The sequence below is a fragment of the Coregonus clupeaformis genome, unplaced genomic scaffold (assembly GCF_020615455.1).
Source record: "Coregonus clupeaformis isolate EN_2021a unplaced genomic scaffold, ASM2061545v1 scaf0367, whole genome shotgun sequence".
In the NCBI taxonomy this organism is placed as follows: Eukaryota; Metazoa; Chordata; class Actinopteri; order Salmoniformes; family Salmonidae; genus Coregonus; species Coregonus clupeaformis.
Window position 1 is genome coordinate 221,746 of NW_025533822.1, and position 12,401 is coordinate 234,146.

General features: G+C 42.6%; 1 protein-coding gene across 1 annotated transcript in view; it reads left to right on the plus strand.

Annotated features, from left to right (window-relative positions):
- The window catches only part of LOC121549344 (uridine diphosphate glucose pyrophosphatase NUDT14-like), a 69,076-nt gene that overhangs the window by 42,193 nt on the left and 14,482 nt on the right, over positions 1–12,401 (plus strand). Inside the window, exons 4-5 of the mRNA XM_045215101.1 lie at positions 6,884–6,948; positions 10,881–11,208. Of these exons, the coding sequence (XP_045071036.1) occupies positions 6,884–6,948; positions 10,881–11,208 (393 nt within the window). The remainder of the gene's footprint in view (positions 1–6,883; positions 6,949–10,880; positions 11,209–12,401) is intronic.

Here is a 12,401-nt window from a genome sequence, read left to right on the forward strand (position 1 = left end):
CGGCCCGTGGGTGGTTTGAGTTGGAGGTCTTCACAGATCCACCTGTACTCGATTAACCGAGACCCAATCCAGGACCCAGAATTCTAAATAATGTCACGGGTCTGGGTCGGATCTGAAATCATTGTCTGGGGTATGTGTCATTTTAACTGACTTGTCCGGAAGGACCCGTATAGATCCGAATGTGACTGCTGCAGTAGAACGAGAGAGAAATCGTATAATTTTCACGATAGTGGCGCGTGTAGCTTGTTATTGGCCAATCCTAAATCATCAAAGTGGTAAGACACTACGGTCATAGAGCCTCCGTTTGTGGCGAAAGTTAGGAGATATCTAATCAATGGAAGATGGCATTAAAACGACAGAATTCAAAGTTCAAGGAGAAGGATAGGCTACAACGACCAAGAGACAACAGGTAGGCTGCTTCTTAATATTCTGAATGGAGTTGTTGTTATTTGTAACTGTAGGAAGAGAGAGCGCATGCAGCCTCAATTAGCTTAGCTAGCTAGCTGTCTTAACTAGCTTCTCAAGGTTTGATGCAGTCAAGACAGGTACTACGTAATCACAGATGATAAATAACCTAGCTATGGCAGCTATTAGTCTACTACAGCGCGAGTCAGCTTGGTTGATTGCAGTCTCTCCCGCAGTCCTCCCAGTGTCACTCGCTCACAGTAGCACGGCCCGTCCCCCGCCTGCTAGATCGGCACCTCTCTCTCTCTCTCTTCCTCGCGCTTTATCAGCTCCGGTTAATAAAGTAGCTTAGAAATTTACTTTTCTGCTGCTTCCCTCACTTGGATCGGACCGGGTCTGGATCCAAACAGGTCTATACGGAATGGGTCTAGTTGTCCATTCGGAATGGGTCTCTATATTTAAAAAGTAATTCATGCATATCGGGGGTGGGAAAGCCCCAGGTCCATTTCGTAACGGGTCCAACTTTTTGTACCCGTGAAAATGCATGTCATACAGTGCCTTCAAAAGGTATTCACACCTTGTTACAGCCTGAATTTAAAATGGAATAAATTTTTTTTTTCACTGGCCTAAACACAATACCCTATAATGTCAAAGTGGAATTATGTTTTTCTAATTTTTTACTAATTAATCAAAAATGAGAAGCGGAAATGTCTTGAGTCAATAAGTTTTCAACCCCTTTGTTATGGCAAGCCTAAATAAGTTCAGGAGTAAAAATGTGCTCAACAAGTCACATAATACTGTAAGTTGCATGGACTCACTCGGTGTGCAATAATAGTATTTTACATGATTTTTGAATGACTACCTCATCTCTGTACCCCACATATACAATTATATGTAAGGTCCCTCAGTCGAGCAGTGAATTTCAAACACAGATTCAACCACAAAGACCAGGGAGGTTTTCCAATACCTCGCAAAGAAGGGGCACTTATTAAGCAGACATTGAATATCCCTTTGAGCATGGTGAAGTTATTAATTACACTTTGGATGGTGTATCAATACACCCAGTCACTACAAAGATACAGGCGTCATTCCTAACTCAGTTGCCGGAGAGGAAGGAAACCGCTCAGGGATTTCAACATGAGGCCAATGGTGACTTTAAAACAGATTAATGGCTGTGATGGGAGAAAATTGAGGATCGATCAACAACATTGTAGTTACTCAAAACCTATTTGACTGTGAAAAGAAAGAAGTCTGTAAAAAAATATTCCAAGACATGCATCCTGTTTTTGCCATAAGGCATAAGGTAAAACTGCAAAAATTAAACTATGTCCTGAATACAAAGCCTTATGGCAAATCCAACACAACACATCACTGAGTACCATACTTCATATTTTCAAGCATGGTGGTGGCTGCATAATGCTATGGGTATGCTTGTCATTGGCAAGGACTAGGGAGTTTTTTGGGGGATAAAAATAAATGGAATAGAGCTAAGCACAGGCAAAATCTTAGAGAAAAACCTGCTTCAGTCTGCTTTCCAACAGACACCGGCAGACAATAACCTAAAATATAAGGCCAAATATACACTGGAGTTGCTTACCAAGATGACATGGAGTGGCCTATTTACAGTTTTGACTTAAATCGGCTTGAAAGATCTATAGCAAGACTTAAAAATGATTGTCTAGCAATGATCATCAACCAACTTGACAGAGCTTGAAGATTTTTTAAAAAGAATAATGTGCAAATATTGTACAATCCAGTTGTGCAATGCTCTTAGAGACTTACCCAGAAAGACTCACAGCTGTAATTGCTGCCAAAGGTGATTCTAACATGTATTGATTAAAGGGTGTGAATAGTTATGTAAATGACATTTCTGTATTTCATTGTCAATACATTTGCAAAAATGTATAAAAATGTATAAAAACATGTATTAACTTTGTCATTATGGGGTGTTGTGTGTAGATGGTTGAAAAAAAAAAAGGATTTTAATCCATTTTTTATTCAGGCTGTAACGCAACAAAATGTGGAATAAGTCAAGGGGTATGAATACTTTCTGAAGGCACTGTAAATGCTATCGGAAAAATAATCATTTGGTTGTGTATATAAAGGTCTTGGGTAACAGAATGCGTGATTATTTTTTTCTCCAAAGATCACAATAGCATTTTCATTAGTTTGTTACTTTAGGTTATCTGCTGCCATGTGCTTACGTGTGGAGCGCATGGAACAGCAGTTATTCTGGGAGAAAGTGGTATTTTGAAATAGAGCTAATCTATAACAAATGTTGAGTTTATTTGGCAAAGGTAAGTGTTTTGGAAACCTCGGAATCTGCTCTTTCCCCCGTGGGAAACGAACCCACAACCCTGGCGTTGCAAACGCCATGCTCTACCAACTGAGCTACATCCCTGCCGGCCATTCCCTCCCCTACCCAAGACGACGCTGGGCCAATTGTGCGCCGCCCCATGGGTCTCCCGGTCGCGGCCGGCCACGACAGAGCCTGGATTCGAACCAGGATCTCTAGTGGCACAGCAGTGCCTTAGACCACTGCACCACTCATCCCAGAAACCCTGGACCCACTCCAATTCACATACCGCTCCAACAGATCCACAGATGACACTATCTTTATTACAGTCCACACTACCCTTTCCCACTTGGACAAAAGGAACACTTAAGTGAGAATGCTGTTGACTCATTGACTACATCTCAGCGTTCAACACCATAGTGCCCTCCAAGCTCATCACTAAGCTAAGGACCCTGGGACTGAACACCTCAATCTGCAACTGGATCCTGGACTTCCTGACGGGACGCTCCCAGGTGGTGAGGGTAGGCAACAACACATCCACCACGCTGACCACCAACACGGGGGCCCTCAGGAGTGCGTGCTTAGTCCCCTCCTGTACTCCGTGGCCGTGCATGACTCCAACACCATCATTAAGTTTGCAGACAACACTACAGTGGTAGGCCTGATCACCGACAAAGATGAGACAGCCTATAGGGTTGAGGTCAGAGACCTGGCAGTGTGGTGCCAGGACAACCTCTCTCTCAAAGTCGGCAAGACGAGCTGATTGTGGACTACAGGAAACGGAGGGCCGAGCACGCCCCCATTCACATTGACAGGGCTGTAGTGAAGCGGGTTGAGAGCTTCAAGTTCCTCGGTGTCCACATCACTAAGGATCTATGATGGTCCAAACACACCAACATAGTCGTGAAGAGGACACGACAATGCCTCTTCCCCCTCAGGAGCCTGAAAATATTTGGTATGGGCCCTCAGATCCTTAAAAATGATATCGCTGCACCATTGAGGGCATCTTGACTGGCTGCATCACCGCTTGTTATGGCAACTGCTTGGCATCCGACCGCAAGGCGCTACAGAGGGTAGTGCTGACGGCCCACTACATCACTGGAGCCGAGCTCCCTGGCATCGATGACCTCTATGCCATGCGGTGTCAGAGGAAGGCCTTAAGAATTGTCAGACTCCAGCCACCCAAGTCAGACTGTTCTGTCTGCTACCGCACGGAAAACAGTACCAATGCACCAAGTCTGGAACCAACAGGATCCTGAACAGCTTCTACCCCGAAGCCATAATACTGCTAAATAGTTAGTCCGGGTAGCTATTTGGTTAACTATTTAACTCTCTGCATTGACCCTTTTTGCACTAACCCTTTTGACTCATCACATACGCTGCTGCTACTGTTTACTTACCATCGGTCACTTTATTCGTAGTTATACAGTACCAGTCAAAAGTTTGGACACACCTACTCATTCCAGTTTTTTTTTTTTTTTTTTACTATTTTCTACATTGTAGAATAATAATGAAGACATCAAAACTATGAAATAACACATATATAATAATGTGGTAACCAAAAGAGTGTTAAACAAATTCTTCAAAGTAGCCACCCTTGATGACAGCTTTGCACACTCTTGGTATTCTCTCAACCAGCTTCATGAGGTAGTCACCTGGAATGCATTTCAATTAATAGGTGTGCCTTCTTAAAAGTTAATTTGTGGAATTTCTTTCCTTCTTAATGCGTTTGATCCAATCAGTTGTGTTGTGACAAGGTAGGGGTGGTATACATGGACATGGTAAAAGACCAACTCCATATTATGGCAAGAACAGCTCAAATAAACAAAGGGAAACGACAGTCTATCATTACTTTAAGACATGAAGGTCAGTCAATCCGGAAAATTTCAAGAACTTTGAATGGTTCTTTAAGTGCAGTCGCAAAAACCATCAAGCGCTATGATGAAACTGGCTCTTATGAGGACCGCCACGGGAAAGGAAGACCCAGAGTTACCTCTGCTGCAAAGGATAAGTTCATTAGAGTTACCAGCCTTAGAAATTGCAGCCCAAATAAATGCTTCACAGAGTTCAAGTAACAGACATAGCTCAACATCAACTGCTCAGAGGAGACTGTGTGAATCAGGCCATTATGGTCAAATTGCTGCAAAGAAACCACTACTAAAGGACACCAATAATAAGAAGAGACTTGCTTGGGCCAAGAAACACCAGCAATAGACATTAGACTGGTGGACATCTGTCCTTTGGTCTGATAAGTCCAAATTTGAGATTTTTGTTTCCAACTGCCGTGTCATTGTGAGGTGAACGGATGGTCTCTGCATCAGTGGTTCCCACCGTGAAGCATGGAGGAGGAGCTGTGATGGTGTGGGGGTGCTTTGCTGTTGACACTGTCAGTGATTTATTTAGAATTCAAGGCACACTTAACCAGCATGGCTACCACAGAATTCTGCAGCGATATGCCACCCCATCTGGTTTGGGCTTAGTGGGACTATCATTTGTTTTTCAACAGGACAATGACCCAAGCTGAGTAAGGGGTGTTTGACCAAGAAATAGAGTGATGGAGTGCTGCATCAGATGACCTGGCCTCCACAATCACCTGACCTCAACCAAATTGAGATGGTTTGGGATGAGTTGGACCGCAGAGTGAAGGAAAAGCAGCCAACAAGTGCTCAGCATATGTGGGAACTCCTTCAAAACTGTTGGAAAAGCATTCCAGGTTAAGCTGGTTGAGAGAATGCCAAGAGTGTGCAAAGCTGTCATCAAGGCAAAGGGTGGCTACTTTGAAGAATCTAAAATATAACATTTTATTTTAATCTGTTTAACACTTTTTTGGTTACTACATAATTCCATAAGTGTTATTTCATAGTTTTGATGTCTTCAATATTATTCTACAATGTAGAAAATTGTTAAAAAAAGAAAAACCCTTGAATGAGTAGGTGTGTCCAAACTTTTGACTGGTACTGTATGTACATATCTACCTCAATTACCTCGTACCCCTGAACATCGACTCGGTACTGGTACCCCTTGTATATAGCAAAGTTATCGTTTTGTATCTATATTGAACAAAAATATAAATGCAAAATGCAACAATTTTTCTGAGTTGCAGTTCATATAAGAACATCTGTCAATTTAAATAAATAAATTAGGCCCTAATCTATGGATTTCACATGACTGGCAGAAGGGCATAGTCATGGGTGGGCCTGGGAGGTCATAGGCACACCCACTGGGGAGCCAGGTCCATCCAATCAGAATGAGTTGTCCCCCACAAATTATTACAGACATAAATACTCTTCCGTTTCATCAGCTGTCCGGGTGGTTGGTCTTAGACGATCCCGCAGGTGGAGATGCCAGATGTGGTGGTCCTGGGCTGGCGTGATTACATGTCGTCTGCAGTTGTGAGGCCGGTTGGACATACTGCCAAATTCTCTAAAACGACGTTGGAGGCTTATGGTAGAGAAATGAACATTCAATCATCTGGCAACAGTTCTGGTGGACATTCCTGCAGTCCGCATGCCAATTGCACGCTCCCTCAAAACTTGAGACATCTGTGTCATTGCACATTTTAGTGGCCTTTTATTGTCCCCATCACAAAGTGCACGTGTGTAATGCTGTTTAATCAGCTTCTTGATATTTCACACCTGTCAGGTGGATGGATTATCTTGGCAAAGGAGAAATGCTCACTAACAGGGATGTAAACAAATTTGTGCACAAAATATGAGAAATAAGGTTTTTGTGCATATGGAACATTTCTGGGGTCTTTTATTTCAAAAATGGGACCAACACTTTACATGATGCGTTTATATTTTTGTTCAGTATAGTTTAGAATTGAGGACTATCCATGGACCTATATTACACTGTCAAAATATATGGCTTGCGTTTATGTATCGCAGTTATGGTATGAAATGACTTTTCATTTTGTGGGGTTAACGCTCAACAATATCATCAACACAACAGGGCGACTTCCTGCTTACAGATGTATTTTGTTGTTGATTTCTGTAAAAGCAGGAAATTGTCGCACTGTGTATGATGATGTCATATTGCCAAGTCATGTAGTATAGTTAATTTTGTTTATTAACAATATTATTTTGAATCGATAAAGCTTCTCACTTTTGCTTGTCCCCCGAAAAATTATTAATGAAGCAAACTGAATGAACTCCTTTTCTCTACTCCCTCTTTTCTTTCCAGTGTTTCAGTGCTGATCTTCAACACAACCTCGCACTGCTTCATCTTGGTCAAGCAGTTCCGCCCAGGTAAAACCCCCTACTTCATTTCTCCTCGACCAATCAAATCATGTTTCCTCCATAAGAACAGCTAGGAGTTCACATTCCTTTTCATATTTTCATAATTATTAGACAATGAAGATGGACAGGAAAGTAAGGCGGAGAAAGTGTGTTAGAAGGGCGTGGGTCAGAACCCACCACAACCTTTCTTCATCCCTGTCGGGAAACGCTGCTGTTGCACCGCCCCGTCGAGGCTTTAAAAGCCATGTGTCATCCCGTGGCACACTGCCCCGTTCCATTCCAGCTGCTAGCACCTACCTCCAGCCACCTTTACCCCTGTGGTGTTCACCAGGGTTCAGGTCAATTTTGTATTTATTATGGATCCCCATTAGCTGCTGCCGTTGAGAAATTAAGCACTTTATATATCTAGTCCCCCCATTTTGAAGATGTCATAAGTATTTGGACAAATTCACTTAGTGTATTAAAGTAGTCAAAAGTTTAGTATTTGGTACCATTGTATTTATTAGTGATCCCCATTAGCAGCTACTCTTTCTGGGGTTAACACATTAAAGCACTTCCATTACATATACAGTGGTGTGAAAAAGTGTTTGCCCCCTTCCTGATTTCTTATTTATTTGCATGTTTGTCACACTTAAATGTTTCAGATCATCAAACAAATGTAAATATTAGTCAAAGATAACACAAGTAAACACAAAATGCAGTTTTGAAATGAAGGTTGTTATTATTAAGGGAAAAAGAAATCCAAACCCACATGGCCCTGTGTGAAAAAGTGATTGCCCCCTACAACCTAATAACTGGTTGGGCCACCCTTAGCAGCAACAACTGCAATCAAGCGTTTGCGATAACTTGCAATGAGTCTTTTACAGCGCTGTGGAGGAATTTCTGCCCACTCATCTTTGCAGAATTGTTGTAATTCAGTCACTTTGGAGGGTTTTCAAGCATGAACTGCCTTTTTAAGGTCATGCCACAGCATCTCAATAGGATTCAGGTCAGGACTTTGACTAGGCCACTCCAAAGTCTTCATTTTGTTTTTCTTCAGCCATTCAGAGGTGGACTTGCTGGTGTGTTTTGGATCATTGTCCTGCTGCAGAACCCAAGTTCGCTTCAGCTTGAGGTCACGAACAGATGGCCGGACATTCTCCTTCAGGATTTTTTGGTAGACAGCAGAATTCATGGTTCCATTTATCACAGCAAGTCTTTCAGGTCCTGGAGCAGCAAAACAGGCCCAGACCATCACACTACCACCACCATATTTTACTGTTGGTATGATGTTCTTTTTCTGAAATGCGGTGGTACTTTTATGGCAGATGTAATGGGACACACACACCTTCCGAAAAGTTCAACTTTTGTCTCGTCAGTCCACAGAGTATTTTCCCAAAGGTCTTGGGGATCATCAAGATGTTTTCTGGAAAAAATGAGACGAGCCTTAATGTTATTTTTGCTCAGCAGTGGTTTTTGTCTTGTAATTCTGCCATGCAGGCCATTTTTGCCTAGTCTCTTTCTTATGGTGGAGTGATGAACACTGACCTTAACTGAGGCAAGTGAGGCCTGCAGCTCTTTGGATGTTGTTGTGGGGTCTTTTGTGACCTCTTGGATGAGTCGTCACTGCGCTCTTGGGGTGATTTTGCTCGGCCGGCCACTCCTGGGAAGGTTCACCACTGTTCCATGTTTTCGCCATTTGTGGATAATGGCTCTCACTGTGGTTCGCTGGAGTCAAAGCTTTAGAAATGGCTTTATAACCTTTTCCAGACTGATGGATCTCAATTACTTTCTTTCTCATTTGTTCCTGAATTTCTTTGGATCTCGGCATGATGTCTAGCTTTTGAGGATCTTTTGGTCTACTTCACTTTGTCAGGCAGGTCCTATTTAATTGATTCCTTGATTGAGAACAGGTGTGGCAGTAATCAGGCCTGGGTGTGGCTAGAGGAATTGAACTCGGGTGTGATAAACCACAGTTGAGTTGTGTTATAACAGGGGGGGCAAACACTTTTTCACACAGGGCCATGTAGGTTTGGATTTTGTTTTCCCTTAATAATAACAACCTTCATTTCAAAACTGCATTTTGCGTTTACTTGTGTTATCTTTGACTAATATTTACATTTGTTTGATGATCTGAAACATTTAAGTGTGACAAACATGCAAACAAATAACAAATCAGGAAGGGGGTAAACACTTTTTCACACCACTGTAAAACAAAAGATAAGAGTACATTATATAACATTATTACACCACTACATATCTACAATACAAAATGTACAATACAAAATGTATAATACCACCATACAACAATATTACAATGTATGCGTATGCGTGTGTCTGTACCTTCTGTGTGTCTCTTCACAGTCCCTGCTGTGATTATAAAGGTTAATTTTTGCCTGTTTTTTTAAAATCTGATTCTACTGCTTGCATCAGTTACCTGTTGTGGAATAGTGTTCCATGTAGTCATGGCTCTATGTAGTACTGTGCACCTCCCATAGTCTGTTCTGGACTTCGGGATTGTGGGGTATGCATTGGTATCCGAACTGTGTGCTAGTAGTTTAAACAGACAGCTCGGTACATTCAGCTTGTCAATACTTCTTACAAAAACAAGTAGTGATGACGTCAATCTCTCTTCCACTTTGAGCCATGAGAGATTGACATGCATATCATTAATGTTAGCTCTCCGTGTACTTTTAAGGGTCAGCCGTGCTGCCCTGTTCTGAGCCAACTGCAATTTTCCTAAGTCCCTCTTTGTGGCACCTGACCACACTACTGAACAGTAGTCCAGGTGTGACAAAACTAGGGCCTGTATGACCTGCCTTGTTGATAGTGTTGTTAAGAAGGCAGAGCAGGGCTTTATTATGGACAGACATTCCATGGCTACATCAAGCTTGTGACTTTACAAAGTTGTTGGATGCATTTACAGCTTTTTTTGGTTGCGTTTTGGATTATGTTTTGCCTGATAGGAAGTGAACAATTTATTGTCATTTTGGAGTCACGTTTATTGTAAGTAAGAATAGAAGATGTTTCTGAACATGTCTACATTAATGTGGATGCAACAATGATTATGGATAATCATGAATGAATTGTGAATGATAAAAAGCTAGAGGGACAAAGATCATACCCCCCCCTAATCTCCCCTGTTATTGTTAATGGTGAGAGGTTAGCATATTTTGTTGTAGCCTCTTTTAACTTTCTCACTCATCATTATTCATTTTAAGAAATGTTCTATTTAGAAGTGTTCCGAAACATCTTATCTATTCACTTAGAAAGCAAGTTACTCCAGTCTTTATTCACCATTCAGTTACTATTGGGCAAAACATAATCCGTAACACAAGCAAAACAAGCTGCAAATACATCCAACGAGTGTGTAGAGTCACAAGCTTGATGTAATCATTGGATGCTAGGAATATGGGACCAAATACTAAACTTTGGACTACTTTAATATACTAAGTGATTTTTATAATAATAATAATAATAATATGCCATTTAGCATTTTTGTCCAAATAGTGAAGACATCTTCAAACGGGGGGACTAGATATATAAAGTGCTTTCATTTCTAAACGGTAAAACATATGTATGAAAATACCCTAAATTAAGGTGACATTCTGTACTGTCGCCTCAAATGAAACATTTGATCCCAAATGCTGAAGTATAGAGAATGTATTTATTTATTTCAGTGTCCCCCTATTTTTAGCGGTCTCTTATTACGGTGTTGACTTCCACCAACAGGTCACTATAGTGTAACACATGTTGCTATCTCGCTCTTCCCCACTCACTCTCACCGTCTCCCCGCTTCCTCTCACTCTCTCTTCCTCTCACTCTCTCTTCCTCTCACTCTCTCTCACTCTCTCTTCCTCTCACTCTCTCCCCCTCTCACTCTCTCCCCCTCTCACTCTCTCTTCCTCTCACTCTCTCCCCCTCTCACTCTCTCCCTCCCTCCACCCTCTCGCCTCCTGTAGCCGTGTACATGTGTGAGTGGGAGAGGACCAAGGCACCTGAGCCAGCCGAGCAGGCAGCGGCGGTGGAGGAGGAAGAGGGGACTGTGGCTGTAGCCACTGCTGCCTCAGAGACTCCCATCGGCGAGACTCCCCAGGAGGAGGCTGCTGCTACGGCTGGGGGCGTTGAGACCCCTCAGCCCACGGGCTCGGCGGGTATGACCTACGAGCTGTGCGCAGGCCTGGTGGACAAGGCCGACCTGTCGCTGGAGGAGATTGCCAGGCAGGAGGTGCTGGAGGAGTGCGGCTACGATGTGCCAGTCTCGAAGCTGCGGAGGATCACCTCATACAGGTGTGTGTGTGTGTGTGCGCGCGCACGTATGGCTCCGGGCTGAAGTTTCCCCTAGGTACAAATCTAGGAGTAGCTTCCCCTCCCGCAATCCTAACCGTAACCATTAGCGGGGAAAATGCAAAACTGACCCAAGATCAGCGTCTAGCTCCACACACGCACCCATAGCTTCATACAGACACACATGCATACAAGCACACACACACAAACTGTCGGGAATAATTGATTTGCTCAAGGTGTGTAAAATGCTGAACCCAAAGATGAGGCGAACGACTTCTATATTTAAAGGTTTAATAGACAAACAATAGACGGACATATGCATATGGGGAGATTGCTACGAACATCTCAGAGGAATGTGTCTATCTGCCAACCTCTTCAAGGGCAGGCTTATCTGTTCGTTCTCCAAGTGTTCCGGGCCCCTGGTTAAAACATTAAATCAGAGCTGAGACCACTCAGGTCAAAGTAGGCTATACATTTGAACATCTCAATTGCTTGGGAGTAACTCTGTCTGGATTACTGTTAAGGGCCCGGATATCAAGTTAGTTCCTTCAGAAAGTATTCACACCCCTTGACTTTTTCCACATTTTGTTGTTAGACTAAATTTTTAATGGATTACATTGAGATTTTTTGTCACTGGCTTACACACAATACACCATAATGTCAAAGTTGAATTATGTTTTAAAAAATTGATAAATTAATTAAGAATGAAAAGCTGAAATGTCTTGTCAATAAGTATTCAACCCCTTTGTTATGGCAAGCCTAAATACGTTCAGGAGTAAAAATGTGCTTAACAAGTCATATAATAAGTTGCATGGACTCACCCTGTGTTGAACATATTTTTGAATGACTACCCCACACATACAATTACACTACATGACCAAAAGTATGTGGACACCTGCTCGTCGAACATCTCATTCCAAAATCATGGGCATTAATATGGAGTTGGTCCCCCCTTTGCTGCTATAACAGCCTCCACTCTTCTGGGAATGCTTTCCACTAGATGTTGGAACATTGCTGTAGGGACTTGCTTCCATTCAGCCACGAGCATTAGTGAGGTCGGGCACTGATGTTGGGCGATTAGGCCTGGCTCGCAGTTGGTGTTCCAATTAATTCCAAAGGTGTTAGATGGGGTTGAGGTCAGGGCTCTGTGCAGGCCAGTGAAGTTCTTCCACATCGATCTTGACAAACCATTTCTG